Source organism: Ptychodera flava, chromosome 14 (genome assembly GCF_041260155.1).
Source record: "Ptychodera flava strain L36383 chromosome 14, AS_Pfla_20210202, whole genome shotgun sequence".
Taxonomy (NCBI): Eukaryota; Metazoa; Hemichordata; class Enteropneusta; family Ptychoderidae; genus Ptychodera; species Ptychodera flava.
This window is the reverse complement of record NC_091941.1, coordinates 32,160,054-32,175,482: the sequence shown is the minus strand read 5'-3', so window position 1 is coordinate 32,175,482 and position 15,429 is coordinate 32,160,054. Positions and strand designations below refer to the sequence as shown.

At 36.2% G+C, this 15,429-nt stretch overlaps 1 protein-coding gene across 1 annotated transcript in view; it reads right to left on the bottom strand.

Moving 5' to 3' along the window:
- Positions 1 to 5,448: 5,448 nt before the first annotated feature.
- LOC139150196 (CCAAT/enhancer-binding protein zeta-like) overlaps positions 5,449 to 15,429 on the bottom strand; it is a 33,916-nt gene continuing 23,935 nt past the window's right edge. Inside the window, exons 18-24 of the mRNA XM_070722407.1 lie at positions 14,688 to 14,826; positions 13,659 to 13,768; positions 13,229 to 13,280; positions 11,561 to 11,757; positions 11,086 to 11,249; positions 9,541 to 9,622; positions 5,449 to 7,715 (exon numbers count right to left, since the gene is read on the bottom strand). Coding sequence (XP_070578508.1) covers positions 7,567 to 7,715; positions 9,541 to 9,622; positions 11,086 to 11,249; positions 11,561 to 11,757; positions 13,229 to 13,280; positions 13,659 to 13,768; positions 14,688 to 14,826 — 893 coding nt within the window. The 3' untranslated portion in view covers positions 5,449 to 7,566. The remainder of the gene's footprint in view (positions 7,716 to 9,540; positions 9,623 to 11,085; positions 11,250 to 11,560; positions 11,758 to 13,228; positions 13,281 to 13,658; positions 13,769 to 14,687; positions 14,827 to 15,429) is intronic.

Here is a 15,429-nt window from a genome sequence, read left to right as displayed (position 1 = left end):
GGCGCGAAAATATTATCGTCTGCTCGAAATATAAGCTTCCCACTTCCCATTCCAGTTTTGGAACATACCACTCTATTGGAAGGGGAGTACAGAGCCTAGCGTCGTGCCGTGGCCTGGAAGTTTGGTAGACGTCATGCGTGCTCACCATGTCCTGCGTGTCTTCACAGATTTTGTCCAGCTTAAATGGATATCATAACAGAGGTAATGTGGACTCAAGTAAAATATGTTTCCTGTCACCAATAATTTACAAAATACAAAAATGGTAGGGTTTTTTTCTGACCTGTACAACCCACTGCATTTTTAAGATGGGCCGCAAAGTTGATCGGGTTCATTTCACAAGTGAACTTTCGAATCTTATCATGTATGACTCGGTATTAATAAATTTACATGATCCATCTTCGCTGATTATTGGTTGCGTTTATATGTTAACCTTTTACTCACGATTTTAAGTCAAATTTTAATAAGTATAAAATCGATGGACTGCCTTCGAATTTTGACATAGACGCATGGAAACCTGCCACTATTGGTATTGCAAACTGTTCTCCATGAAAGTCTTCATACGGCAACCAGATTGAAGTTTACAGGTGAAAGTTACTGACATATCATTTTGGTACATCTAACAGACTAAGGGAACTTCTAAGGGGACCGTAAACTTGAAATTTGAACGATGCAGTGCAAACTTTATACGTCTTTCGCTTTAAGGAATTGGTTGGCAAGGCTGGAAACCTTAGAGTTAAGATAACTTATAGGTCCGACAAGGTGTTCCGGTCATGATACAGTTTCGTTTTTCTCTCTTTGAGCCAAAGAGGATGCATGGATATAGTTTAAAACTATATCCATGCATCCTCTTTGGCTCAAAAGAGGCATAGGTTAAGACACGTGATTTACGAAAAGTTTTCATAAATCACGTGTCTTAACCTATGCATGGCTATTACTGTTCAATAGCAACATTTGGAAGGAAAGGGCTCTTACAATGTCTGATTATAAAAGTCTCACAGCGTAACTGTCAGGTTCTGGGATGGGTGCGAATGCAAGGTGTTTGAAACCTGTACTTCGTGCCTTTTAGACGACCGTAAATCCTTCGTGTCCTCCATAAATGAGCAAATTGTCGAAATTTAATTCATGTTTCAATACTTCTACCGATCTGAAAGCTACAAAACTCAAGCTTCAGCGTTGAATTCTGATAGTTCATAAAAATGTTCAGGTCCCCACCCTCCGCATGCTGTAGGGGGTCATTGCCCTTTAAGTCCCGAGTTCAATGTTCAGAGTTGGCAAAACTCAATGAAAACACAACACACTGCATCTGTAGACGACAAATGATCAAACAGCAGTATATGGATATTTATTATGGGTCAGCAAATCTGAACTCTCTGTGTACTTGCAGTAATTCTGTCTGATGAATGATGTCCTTGAAAGTTTTAAACTCGTGATATTGTGTCAATTGTTACAATGTCAGGTGGGCATAAGTAAAGTAAGTGTTAATGGCACTTACACAGTGTTCCACCTATGTTTATGGCGAAAAGGATTTCAAACGACATGTTTTTGTTTTTTTTTGTCGGATCCACAGTTCCACTCTGGTTCAGCTTAGGGAACTTGCGGCATAGATACAAAATTCATCTCTATCTGTATATCATAATCCCTTTATCCCACGAATTATCAGTTTCATGAAGTCTTTGAGGGATTTCTTGATATCGCGTGCAGGTGCCACAGGGAGACAGTATCTATTTCCGATGCACATTTTGTTGTAGCGTCAATATTGCTTCGAGTAAACATTTTCATATTTCATTTAAATGTCTATCGTGCGAAGAGTATCATAACTTGTCTGTAGACTCTTTGATACTTGGGTCGAGTACATATTCTTGTTAGTAGTTTGCCCAAGTAGAAGTTGAATTACAAGACGTGATCGCGTGTAGATTATACAGCATTGTGGGTAATTTAAATCATAGAAACGCCACCAAGCTAAGAAAAATCCCACCTCACTACTTCCAAATGCTGTAATTTGCACCAACAAACAAACAAACAAACCAATCATTACTGGTTAAATTTTCTTTCAATTATTTGTGTTTGGTATCCACCCCTTCCCTGATTTGAAGAAATTTTACTATTTGTACCTTCCTGTGACAATGTCGTTGGACTCAATCTCTCTGAATCGGTTTGGACTCATTTCATAAATTTGATACACGCTGTTAGTTATGATATTCAAAGCCAGTGACTGTTTCTTATGAGCTTAAATTTGGTTGTTAATGGTAAAGCAGTTAAAAATTGTCCTCATCCATTATATTTTTACGTAACTGGATTGCAAATTTTAGCCAAATGTGGCCGAAACAAAGTGTGTGAGGATTGCGTTAGGGTTTTACCGTAGAATGTGCCTTGGCAACAGATTTTCGGACTCTCAATTTTTTTTTTATATATTTACGGTGTAGCACTTGTGGGGGATCATTTTAAAGCTCTTAGAATAAGACAAATTTATGTCTCAGTTTCTCGAAAACAAAATAATTTGTTAACAGGGATGGTGGCCATTTTGAATTTCAATTATCAGGAAATGTTAGGTAATTTATTTCTCTAGTACCACACTTTGCACAGCGACCCCTAATTTCCATTCGTGATTTGATGAGAGAATGGTTAAAAGTTTTGTCGTAGAAAGTTTGAGCAGTAGTTTGTCTTTCACTTTCAAGGCACATACAACCTTAAAGAGCTGCAAAGAAAAACTGTTTTCCTATAATTCAGTAAGTGCATTAGCAAGGTATTTAATTATGCATGTTCACCCATTGTTTCATGTGCAAAATGTCAAAGATTGATAGATAAAGAAGTTTGGGGAGAAAATAAAATTCTATATATAAAATTCTATATATAAAATTCTATTATATATATTATAATAAGTATCACTATATTTCGAATGTATAAATATATTTGCTTTGTTCCCTTCAATCAATGCAGATCGATAACAAGAGATTGAACCAGAACAATTTAAGGTTATGTATAAACCATAAACTTTAAAGATGTGCATCACTTTTTTCATTTTCTTACAGGTAACAATCATATTCCAGATGTCTCTATTAAAAAAAACCTTCAAAAAGTATTCCACTTACGATCACAGACTGAGATCCTCTTCAGGTTTAATTCATGAAATATGCAAATTTGATAACAATATGTAAATTGTACATTTCCTTGACAGTGGTTATATTTTTATCAATTTAATTTAGGATTCGTCGATGTCATGGTAGAATTATATAAATTACCCTTTGAAAAGTTGAACATTTTTCTTGATTTTCTACCTTTTTATTGTTTCGAATCCCATCATTTTGTCATTTGATTTTTGAGATCCTTTTATCTACCTCTACCATTATTGGAGCTGAATAACTTTGCAATATCAGCATTATGGGCACCCTAATTAAACCTGTCACCCCCTAGTTCCCTGTGAAATGGGTCAAATATCCTATTGAAAACAGTGGGATTGTGGCTTAGGGGTTGAAAGAGCTACATATACAGGGAGGAGCTACGCCATCATTAAACAGTGTGTGACAGCAGAGTTCAGACTGCTCATGCTACTGTTGTATGCATCACCTACCGATCAGAGATCTGACACTAAGCATGCGGAAATCATGCTCAAATATCATAAGCCATAAAACTAGTGCAGATTATGTCACATAAAATCATAAACCCAGTACTCCGATGGCAGATACTACACCTGCTGTCGCAAGGAACAGTGAGGTCATTTTAGGATTACATTGCTCATCTTTTCAAACAGGGTGGTCGTAAAAGTATAACAGTACGTGTTCAGGAATAAATAACATTTTGTCAGCAATGCTGGATTAATCTTCGACTTCATCGTCCCTTGTGAAAAATGCTTCCTCTGAGGCTGTGTTACCATGGTGACAACCCTTTTGGGATGCTGCTTAAGTTGGAAGCAATGCCCACCCCTGGGGGCCATTTCTCAGTAATTCTATCCACCAAACCAAAAAAATGCTGTATAGGTTACCTATTCATAGATGTAACAATTTTGTTTTATGAATATTTCTGCTGTAAGAATGCAGTATTCAATTCCACCATCCTGTTTCCTAGAAATGCTACACATTACACATATATTTGGAACATTTGTGAATTTGAGTGGTATTCTGTAACACTACATAGTAAGGCTGCACCTATTTACAGATTGTTGCACTTATTTACAGAATTGCCACTGCTATACATATGCCGATTTTGAATTTGTTTCTCAAATTGCTGCAAGCTCAGTCATATATACTTCATCCCTGCAATACTGCACCATACATAATCAGTGACCATTTTTGTAGTTTCTTTGCAAAGTGAATACAGTTACTGAACATAATATTCAATGTTTGTTTCCGTCAATTGGTGTATACTTGCAATCACTGGGCATTCAACTTGGAATTATCACGGAAATTTACTGATTCATTTAAAATATTCACTCTGCTGATTTCCTTGCACGGAAAATGAAAATTACAATATTTTTTCTATCCTAATACACATTAGTACCAAGCAAAAATTCTTTTTGGTAACTTTTTTTTTGAATTTGTTTTGCATTGCCTCTCTGGTGATGTTCTTTGATAGGATTTGAAATCAGGTCATCAGTAGTACACATGGGAAACTTTAAATTTTACAATTTTTTTCTTCCACATTATATTTACACAAAACCTTGCCTCACTAAGTTTTTCAGCATACCTTAGGGTATATTAATTTGTGTTTGTCTAAGGGTACCTTTCATGACAAACAAAGCCAAACATACCCCTTAGTATAGTGTTGCATTGTACCACAACAGCTCAACATGAACCAATATTCTATTACCATGCCTTGCCCGTCGCATTTTGATTGGGCGAGCTGAACCACGTGACTGACCACAAATACACAGTAATGGTTTGTTTACATGCCCGTGAATATGAATAATAAGATTAACAACTCAAAGTATCGTGACTTTACAGCTCAAACGTAAATCATAATCAATCACAAAATAAAATGGAGCACTTGTAGGTCAAGTTGAGATACTTTTTTCTGAAAACATCTCCGGATTTGCCAATTTTTTACAACGCGCGTGACAGTGCGTCGCGTATTGCTCAGTTTCTGGGGCCCAGTTGTCGTTCGCTCCTGAAATTTTCGGAAATTTTGACGGTTTTCTTGGGTTCGCTGATAATATAATAGAAATAACAGACTCCGCTCTGACCATTAACGTTTATTTGTGGGCGCGGGCTCGAGGAAAGCCAAATTAACAGGCTCGGCAAGCCTCGCCCGTTAATTTTTGGCTTTCCTCTCGCCCTTGCTCACAAATAAACGTTAATGGTCAGCGCGTCGCCCGTTATTTCTATATTCTTCAGTCATGCAACTTCACCCTTATTCTATTTGTATCTGACAAAACCACTACATGCCACCTTTGGGTTGGTTTTTCCCTTTAAAAGAGCACCCTAGCTGCCCATAGAGCTCCACTGTAATATTGACTGACTGTACACAGAAAACTGAGACTTTAATTTGATGAACGTGAAAAACAAATATTACAAGCTGACTGATAGTGAAAGTATATTTTCCAAGACAAATTTGCTAAGTGTATGAATGAGTCAATGATATGATGTGACAATGGCTTTCTGTCATAATTTCCAAAAGGGAATGAATGTAGTACATTTGAATTCAATGCTATCAGCTGTTTTTGAACTCTAGAAATACAAAATTGCTGATTACAAGTACGTCACCACTTCAACAAATCTGACCAAGGTCATCCATAGAAACTTTTATGCTCAATTTCAAAGTAAAAACATAACTGTTTTGGAAAATATTTTACACCAAAAGTGCAAAAGATTGCTTGTAAAGTAGAACATTGCATATTTCATCAAAATCTGAACAAACCTGACTAGCTTCATTCCAAGGAAACCATGTAAAAAATTTAAAAGCAATTGGAAAAGCTAATTTTGAGAGCAAAAACTGCAAATATCGTACATATGTACATACATATTTCATCACAACTTGAACAAATCTGACTAGCACCATCAAGGAACCCTTTTACCTAATTTCAAAAAAAATTCAAAACAATCAAACAGATTGTGAGAAGAATTTTCTACCAATAGATTGCAAAAATTGTCCTCAAAAAATAGTATTGCAGTTTCATCCTAAACAAATCCCACTTTCATCATCCCAAGTGATTGGATGGGATACAGAGAAGAAGTAAATTCTACCAAAAGCAGCAAAAATTGCCCCAAAACTACAATATCGCATAATTTATCAAAATTTGTTCAAATCTTGACTTGGATCATCCCCAAGAACCTCATACCATACTTTAAAGCAAGCAGACACTCAGATTCTGAAAAGAAGTCAATTGTTGATGGACAATGCATTCAGATTGCTGATGGCAGAGCTAGAAGGGGGATGTAGTTTGAGAAAAAAAAAGAGTAGATGGAATAAGATGTGCTGAAATTGAGAGAATTCCTTGTCTTTGATATAAAAACTTCTTTTCAATGGGTCATTTGGTACATGGTCTGACATGATGGGTAGTACTTATATCTGAACAAAATCCTTTGTGCATGTGTGAGTTACTGGACCATTTACCAAACACTGAAGTGCCATCCAAAAGTTGTTTAATCACTTCATAAAATTTGCTTAGTGTTCACTAAAGAAGCAACATTTAAAATCACATCGCATCGGAGTGTCATGACATGTGTGCATCAGGCTTATACATTTTATAAATAAGCTTTAAGAGAACTTTGTATAACTGTTAACTTATGAAACCAAATTTTAAGCGCCCCGTAAAGCCCCTTCTGAATATAGATATCATATTGTTGGTTTTGTTGGAAACTACTCATTCGGAGCACAATTGTGTCTGTTATCAACATCCAGTCATCATGCATCCTTGAGCAAAAATCTTAAAATATAGATTTCTCTACCCTGACAGAAGCCGTGTTCTGCAAACTTTACACTTCCCAATTCATCATGCTGCATGAAATGACACTTTCTCTGTACCGATTGTGCACAACACGAGAAACTGACATTTCTCCTTCAAGAAACTTCAAACAATATTTATTTTCAGTAAATATCCTAAATCATGATGAGAAATTGATCATCAATGAATTAGTCCTTACTGGTAGCAAAAAGTACATAATTTGCATTCACCTTTTGAAGATACCAGTTTGGGATATCAAAATGGTACTCTTGAAAGTGTAAACCTTATCATGACATGGCCATATTGGATCATATCATGAAACAAACTGATATGCAGATGTATGCTGTTGTGTTGGGCTCTATATCTGGCAATCATAGTGGCTTGTGTCATACAACAAAGCATTATGGTACTGTATGGGATACAAAACAATGAATTTGTACCAAGTTTGAATGAAACTGGCTCTGATGGAATGAACTGACACAGGGACAGGGCCATGTCTGTAAGTTCTCATGAAATATGTCTACAGGTACAAAACCCTTCATCCATATTTAATGAGTTGAATCCCAATGAAATATCAACAGACATACACTAGAGTCCACATGTGTTAGTTGACATAAAATTTGTAAATTTATTACTGAATATTGTCAAATAAAAGGCAAATTGTACCAATCCTATTTATCAGAATTGCACTATTTCCTTTTGAATTTTTTTCCTTTCTGTTGAAATTTTCCACGTGACTTCAAATTCTTCCCCAGGTTTCCTTTACGTCTCCTACTTTTGTAGTCGGCATCTCGGATCCAGAGATCACGTTCCACTTCCCACTTGAGCTGTTTAACATCTGAAAAATTAAAAAGGTGGGCAACTTGACAACACAGTGTGAACGGTGGCTTTTCACACAACAGGCTGGTTAAAATTTAACAATAACTACTTCAGCAGGAAATAGAGACACATTAAGCAGGCTGGCTGCAGAGACAGAAAATGGAGTCATTTGTCAAGTTTCCGAGCGATGCTCTTTTATCAGGGTACAGTCAAGGTAATGGAATGTTCCTGATGAGGTATTGGATACTGAAGACTGATCAGAGCTGCCTTGACAGATTTCTACAAACTTTCAAACCTCCCCTTCAACCCCCCTCCCCCTTCAAACCTCCCCTTGAAAGTATTACAATGACATTGGTTGTCCCTCTTCATGTAGCCACTGTTCAAATCGTATGACGCCTACTTAGCGGTCTCTGCAAATGCCAAGGCTGTCACCAAAATATGACAGCTTTCAACCCTTTCAATCCATGTTCACTGAATGTAAACTGATCAAACAGTGCTCCACAGACTTACCAACAAAATGGTGCTGTGGGTTCTGGGAAGGCAAGTTAAATGTAACAGCCTGTGCACTTGTGGGAGAATTTTTATACAGAAGTGCTATTAGTGTTAAAATGCACTTTATCAAACATTCATTGTCAACGATTATATGAGGTACCTTGTTTGATAAATTGCTGTAAGCTACCATTGCCCTGAAAGAGCCAAATGCTGTCCGGCTGTTCTTTGGTTTTGAGAATGGCAGATGAGCCAGGTTCATGAATTTATGTGTGTTTAGACACAAACAAATTATTCAATACTAGCAATTCGGTTTAAAAAGCAACGTTGAATGACATTTTAGTGTTTAGTTTTCGTTTTTGTCCACAATTTACACAAGTATCAAGACAAAACAATTTTGAAGTTTCTTATTACAATGCAAATTCTACTGTATAATGGGTACAGCTACCCTTTTGAACCTCATTTTGATTAATTTGTTTCATTTGAGAAATTATCACATTTTGGCACAGCTGGATAAAAATAAGCTGATGACAATTTACGTTATCATACAATGGAAATTCATGCTATACCTAAAATATGGCTGTGAGAATGGACTTTCAAAAACTTGGCATATTTCTGTCACAAGGATAACATATCCAACTTCTTCTTACAACAAAAATTTCTAAATGACTACTGCGTTCAAGTTTAGCCAGAATGTGCTGATGATCATGCTACTGTACTTTGATCATTGTGTTGAACACATAATGGTCACTACATTGAGATCAACCACTGTATAGTGACCATAGGAAGTTACAGTTTCATGTTTACTGGGTAAAAACAGTAGAAATATTTCATCAAACAGTCAATATTAAGTTTCATTTTCTCAACAGCAGTTGAACTTCAACATTTGGCAGATCTCACAGAGAGCTTTCATGAAAGTACTATACTATCTGTCTGATGAAAAAGGTCTTCATATAGGAATAATTACAGATACTGAAAACGGCTGAACTTCTTATTGATGAAAAAGAAAACGTAAAAGACTAACACCTCAGCATGAGTTTCTATCAGCCTTGATGAAATGGGACTCTCGTCGAAGTCCTATTACATCAATTTTCTCTAAAGTTTTGATTACTACCGACTCATCAATCTACGACAACAATGTCTGATAAATGACTTGAGCCTCCGTGTTTCTAGTAGAATCTCATGATGCCAATGAAAAATCTCTCTGAGATGCCTTCACATAAAACAACCATTCACACTTCTTGCCCAGCCAGTCTATTAAATCACATGTCATACCTTTCCCAGAGCGAAAACGCAGAATCAATTCCCGACACCTAAAGGCATTACCAGCGTACCTCATTACTGTCGCTACTTACCAGCCTTGTCTCGGTTGGCCATCGCGTGGAGTCCGATGTTGTCAAATTTGGATCCAATGTTCTCATCCATCATGCTACCAAACTGCAAGGACAAAGTCAAGAATAAGTAGCCGTAAAAACACAGGTGATGTATGACATCTGAAGAATATTCTTTTAACTTTTTAACTTCCAAGACTACGGAATTTGTACTTACACAGGTTATTGATTGACTTTTGTTAGAGTATTTTCAAAATTTTGCTGGATATTATGGTTATTGTACCCTATGCACTTCTTCATACAGAATATATTTGCATATACAAATCCATCACGAATCAAGTTGTTCTATGGTTGTTCATTCATTTAAATTCAGAATCAATAATTTTGAGCAAAGATCCATGATCCTCTTATAAAGTTAAACAATAAATACTCTAAGTATTTCTACATAAATACATCACCTACACCTAATCCACACAAAACTGAGTCCCCGTGGCTGTAAGTCTCCCACTGGTGTATACATATGTGTAAGCCCTTTTTTTTCGTAAACACTTCTATAAAGTAATTGAGATATGCTTCATTGATCTCACTTTTATGGGCTTTATACATTAAAAGTATTTCCTCCGAACAAAACCTCTGATGTGCATTTTTTTTGGGTCATTACTCATTTTTCCTTGCTGCTAAATGTGGTATTTCATTCAATGACACATCTTTAGTCTAACAACGTGAATGCAATCACCACACACAGTGAATGAAACTTGAGATGGCGGGGGCTAGACAGATTATATTGTTGCTTAGGATTTCAGAAAACAGTGGTGCCAACTTGGGGTAGCCCGTCACAACCAGCAGTCAACGATGCCATTATTTGCATTAGTGAGGCATGGCATAGTCATTTGTCATGCAAATTCAAGGGTCAAGTACACATGGGAAAGGTCAGCAGTTACTCAAACACGCAGACATTTTGAGTAATATCAGTTAAGAGGGACTGCGGTAAAAAGTAACTGTGAATTTCTTAGCATTTTATTGAGGATATTCTGATTTGACTCACAACTAATTTATATTTGTATTGCTTTAATTTTACTGAATTGCAAGCATTTGAGGTGCACCTTTACCTCCATGCTGTCACAACAGTATTAAATTTTAGCTTACCATGAATAAATCAGGTTTTTTGACAATCGGAGTAGTGCATTAAAAATACTGATGCACTAATATAATAATAGAATAGTTACTTTGTAGCAAATAGCTCCATACTTCCCTTCTGAAGTTTCACAAAATAATTCTTCCTGGCCTTTTTGTCTTGCATGTAAAAGTTTGAATGAACTTATCAAAAGGTAACAACGTCTCAAGCAAAACTGAAATGTGTGTTACAAATACAGCTTTAGGACAAGAAACAGCATAAGTTGCATTCTCACAAGTGTGAATGAAAGTATTTAATTTGGACAACACTTGGGTGAATCTTGATATTTGGCAATACGCTTCTGGCAGCCGTTTCAACTTTACATCTGACGTCTATCGTTTGACAGCTTCTCTAATAAGTTCTCTGATTGAGACTCTTTCATTAAAGTCACACACCTCTTCTGCCACAGCATGGATATCCTGACTAATCTCCTTTTCCTTCTTTCCTCTTGGCCTTTTCCTCTTTCTTGTCTTGACCACAGACACCTCATCATCTTCATCAGAGCTGTCTCTGAATTGTTGAACAGCTTTAGGTTTCTTTTTTGGTTTCTCAGTACCAACTGCCGAACAAGATAAATAATTGAGTTATGTCCAATATAGGATTATAATGTGATGTTAAACACTACCTAAACATGATTTTATGTTATTTCTGTGTAAGTAGCGTGTATGCAAAGTGGTATTTACTTTGTTGACAAACTGAAATCTAATGCCTTTATCATCTGTGATGATCATACTGGACCACTCTCTCTAGGCAAGTGCTGATGTGTTAAAGCTGGAATCAGATTCATATTCTGATGAAAACATGAAAGACAAGTCAGTGATCAGAAACAGATTCACATTCTTTCAAATCAATTGCAAATACTCTAATCACCTTCAAAATCTTCTGTCATTCCGCCTCCAAAGTTTTCTTCATCCAGTTCGTCATCATCATCATCATCCATCTGTAGGTCTCCGAAATCAATATCACTGCCATCATCGTCGATATCGGGATCTTCCATGTCTTCACTCGTGTCACTCTCATCATCCTCACCCTTCTTGGAAGTCTTGCCTTTGCTGCGACTAAATTCACTTTGGGAAGAAAAATACAAGACCAGCATTAAAAGTGTAAGATGCTGTTTATATGCTGTAATTCAGTATGTTTATAATATCAAGGAAATGAAAGCTGTGAAGTGAGTGAGTTGCTCTGAGAACTCACACTCATGACTGGTTGTGTGTTTGAAATGATACTGTGAATCTGTCTGAAAAGTAACATAGATACCATAAGCCATGGGAATCTAATGCTCAAAGTGGGACATACATTGGAATTCATAAACGCAAAGTTTATTAATGAGAACTGTGCAAATCGGTCAATCAAATTATAATGGCTCATTATATTCATATACTTTTGATTGTGTGTACTATGTAATATTCAGATTCAATTATTGTGGATTGTGTGTACTATGTAATATTCAGATTCAATTATTGTGGACCACAAGTTGAAACTGATGACAAACTGACAAATAATTGACTATAAATTTATAGAGAATTATTGATATCTGTATCAAGAACAGATTGAACGTCAAAAAATGCTTAAAATTTTGTGTGTGTGTGTGTGTGTGTGCCCAATAATTACAGGTATACTGAACCAAATAAAGAGATGGATTTTAAACGTTGAATGCACCTTGGGAGTAGATAAAAAATTACAGATAAAAGAGTAAGAAACATAAACAAAACAAGGGACAATTTTTGGTTGACTTGCAAACATTTGTGCTTGAGAGCGAAAATGTATGAAATTTTCCCAAGTTTGAAATTTTTTCCTATTTTCCTGTCTTAATGGTTGCTTGTGTATAGAAATGCACAACACGGATGTAGTGTAGCAATCCTTTGTAACTGTGATTCTGCAAAGGTCACAAAACTTCTAATCAATGTAAGATTGGAGTTATGAAGATTTCTCTTTAAAATCTGCCTGCTCTAGGGAAGTACACCAACATCATGAAAGCAACTTTTCATCTGTACTGGATAAACAGAGAGTGAACTATCCCACATTCCCTTCTGATCAGTCTCCTCGGTGATCACTTGAACTACAGCAAAGTCACCAAGTACATGGTGTAGCATACTGATAATTCATGCACTGAAGATGAGGTACAGGCTGTGTGACTGCACAGGACTAAAGTTTTTGAAAATGATCAATTTCCCATGTAGGAGATCACACTTTTGTTATAGTTTTAAAGATCTTACTGACAGTCACAGTCATGCTGAGTACTTATAAGGCTCATAAAGTAGTTGCACCTGTGTTGGCAAACAATGTGAAATAGATTTTTCAAATAGGTATGGCAAAGTAATTTACACAATCACTACAAAGTGTGACATATTTTTACTATTCTTTTTGATAGATTGATTTCAATTTGACCTTCATGTAATATAATTTTGTTTCATGACTGCAAATTGTAGGCATAAACTGTCAATTAGCTGTTGTCTGTTCGTACAAGTCATAAATTTTTAGGAATGAGAGTAATTTCAGATGCTGTGAGATGAAAGTCACCTCTTGATGGTTTCTTACCCGGCAAAATCAATGTCAGAATCAACATCAGCCTCTCCATGTTCAACTTCATCTGCAAAAGAAACCAAAGTTGACTTCCATGGCTGTTTTTGTTTGAGCTCAGAACAACAAGAGTAAGACATTTTGGTTACTATGAGGTACATCCACAATATTTTGTCCAAGTTTTTCCCAATACAAAATATCATTTAAATACATGAGTCTTGAATACTAAACTACATCTACCTTACTGCATTACCTTTACTTTAAAGGTAAAATTATCATCTTCTGATAAACTGTGATGAGGAGTTTTCATTTTGTTGTTACCAATTCTACATTACTATTTATCTCACTGAATGGATTGCAAGCTGCAAGAAAGTATTGATACTGTTTGTTTACAAAGATGGGTTGTGATTTCAATTTGATACCGGATATGTTAACTTTGTTTTCTTACCCAGATATGACTCAAAGTTTTCATCATCGACACTGGATGCATCGCTGTCAAAATCATCTACATCACCCTCTTTTTGCTTTGTTTTCTCCTCTTCCTTTTTGCTGAAATACCTGACAAGAAATTCACAGCAAAATTTAATCCCTGAAACTGCTCTGCATGGATAGATAATGTTGGATGAAATTTAAGTAACAAATTTTGGAGCACGATAGCACATACTATAACATTAAAAGTTTTCAAAATTCTCTGGTGTGGTTCCTTTAAAGGACACTGTTATGGTGTTGCATAGTATAAATGAATACATACATTGATGACAGCCAGTGACCTTTGCTGTCCTGTATTGCATAAACAGATGAGGTTTCTGATACATTTTGATTGTAATGCAAGAAACACAAACGGTCCTCCCCTACACACAAGTCATAAACTGACTTCTTCAAGAATTTGTTGTTAGTTAGTTTATTATAGTGACATGAGGTCAAAATTACATATTCTTTACAACAAAAGTAGCAATGTGAATAGGGAAACCTCCCAGCCCAGTGGACGTATATGTCACTTTGAAAACAAAAACAGAGGAAAAAATGGGTGTACAAGACACAGTAGCAAAGGTATAAATTACGCTAAATGAGCCTATACAAACTGTCTTTTATTAAAAGAAATTTTTTCAATGTATTTTGCTGTGTTTCTAACATTATTTTGTCAAAATATTAGCTTTAAATAACTAACTAGCTGTAGATAGCCATTATGGCTCATAGCAAATACAGGAAATATTGAAAATTCATGACTGACTTCATTTGATGGTGTCATTGGGATAGTCTGGGTATCTTGAATTTGTTGATTTTTGAATGACTTGACCAAGCATTGGTGAAACCTGACCGTGTTCTTTCATGTTTTCTTGTGATATTCCATCAGAAAATGCCTACGTCTCATCTGTCAATATGTCACTTTATACCAGTAGACCTTCAATGGCCAGGAATTTGTGAGAAGCGTTGAAACTGTGAAAAATCTCTGAGATGCTGCATGTAAGCCACTGACCTGTGAAAGAACACTTCATCCAGGGGTACGTCTCTCTCTGATTTCTTGACGAACGCATCACTGTTGACAGGAAGTGATCGAATTTTTGGCGGCAGGTAAGATTTTGATTTGGGCTGCATCACTGATTTCGCTGCTTGTACTGGGTACATGTAAATAAATAGAAATAACAATAGAAAAAGAATTAAGTCAGTCTGCGACTGAAAAGCAAACATTTTTGCCAGGCATAAAACACCATAAAGATCCAATGTCTATCTACTAGATCCCTTGGTGACAAGCTCTTTGGGATAGTTTGATGCAGAGAAGTTGATTATTAACAATGATAGACTTTTACGCTTCCTGAAATCTTACATATACCCCATGTTTGACATGACCGTAATGTAGGTCATTACAGAAACACTCATCTATTGTCATGTGACCATGAAATAACCTAGTCAACTTGTTTGCTACTCGGCACTCAGTTGCGGCCTTGTCAACCATAGCACATACAACATACATCCACCACAAAAATGATGAAAAGTCTATCTGTGATTTCCCCAGAATAAGGCTTATCAAGACTCCTCAGACTCATCATGCAAACATCAATACAAGTCTTTCTTTTGTTGTCATTGAGAATTTGAAATTTCAAGCAATTCTTCTAGCTTGCTTACTATCAGCAGGTAGGGACTGTGTCTTTCAGCCTGTATGGTGAATGTGCATCTCCAGCAAAAAGTGACCAATTATGATTATTTCACAGTAATGGTTA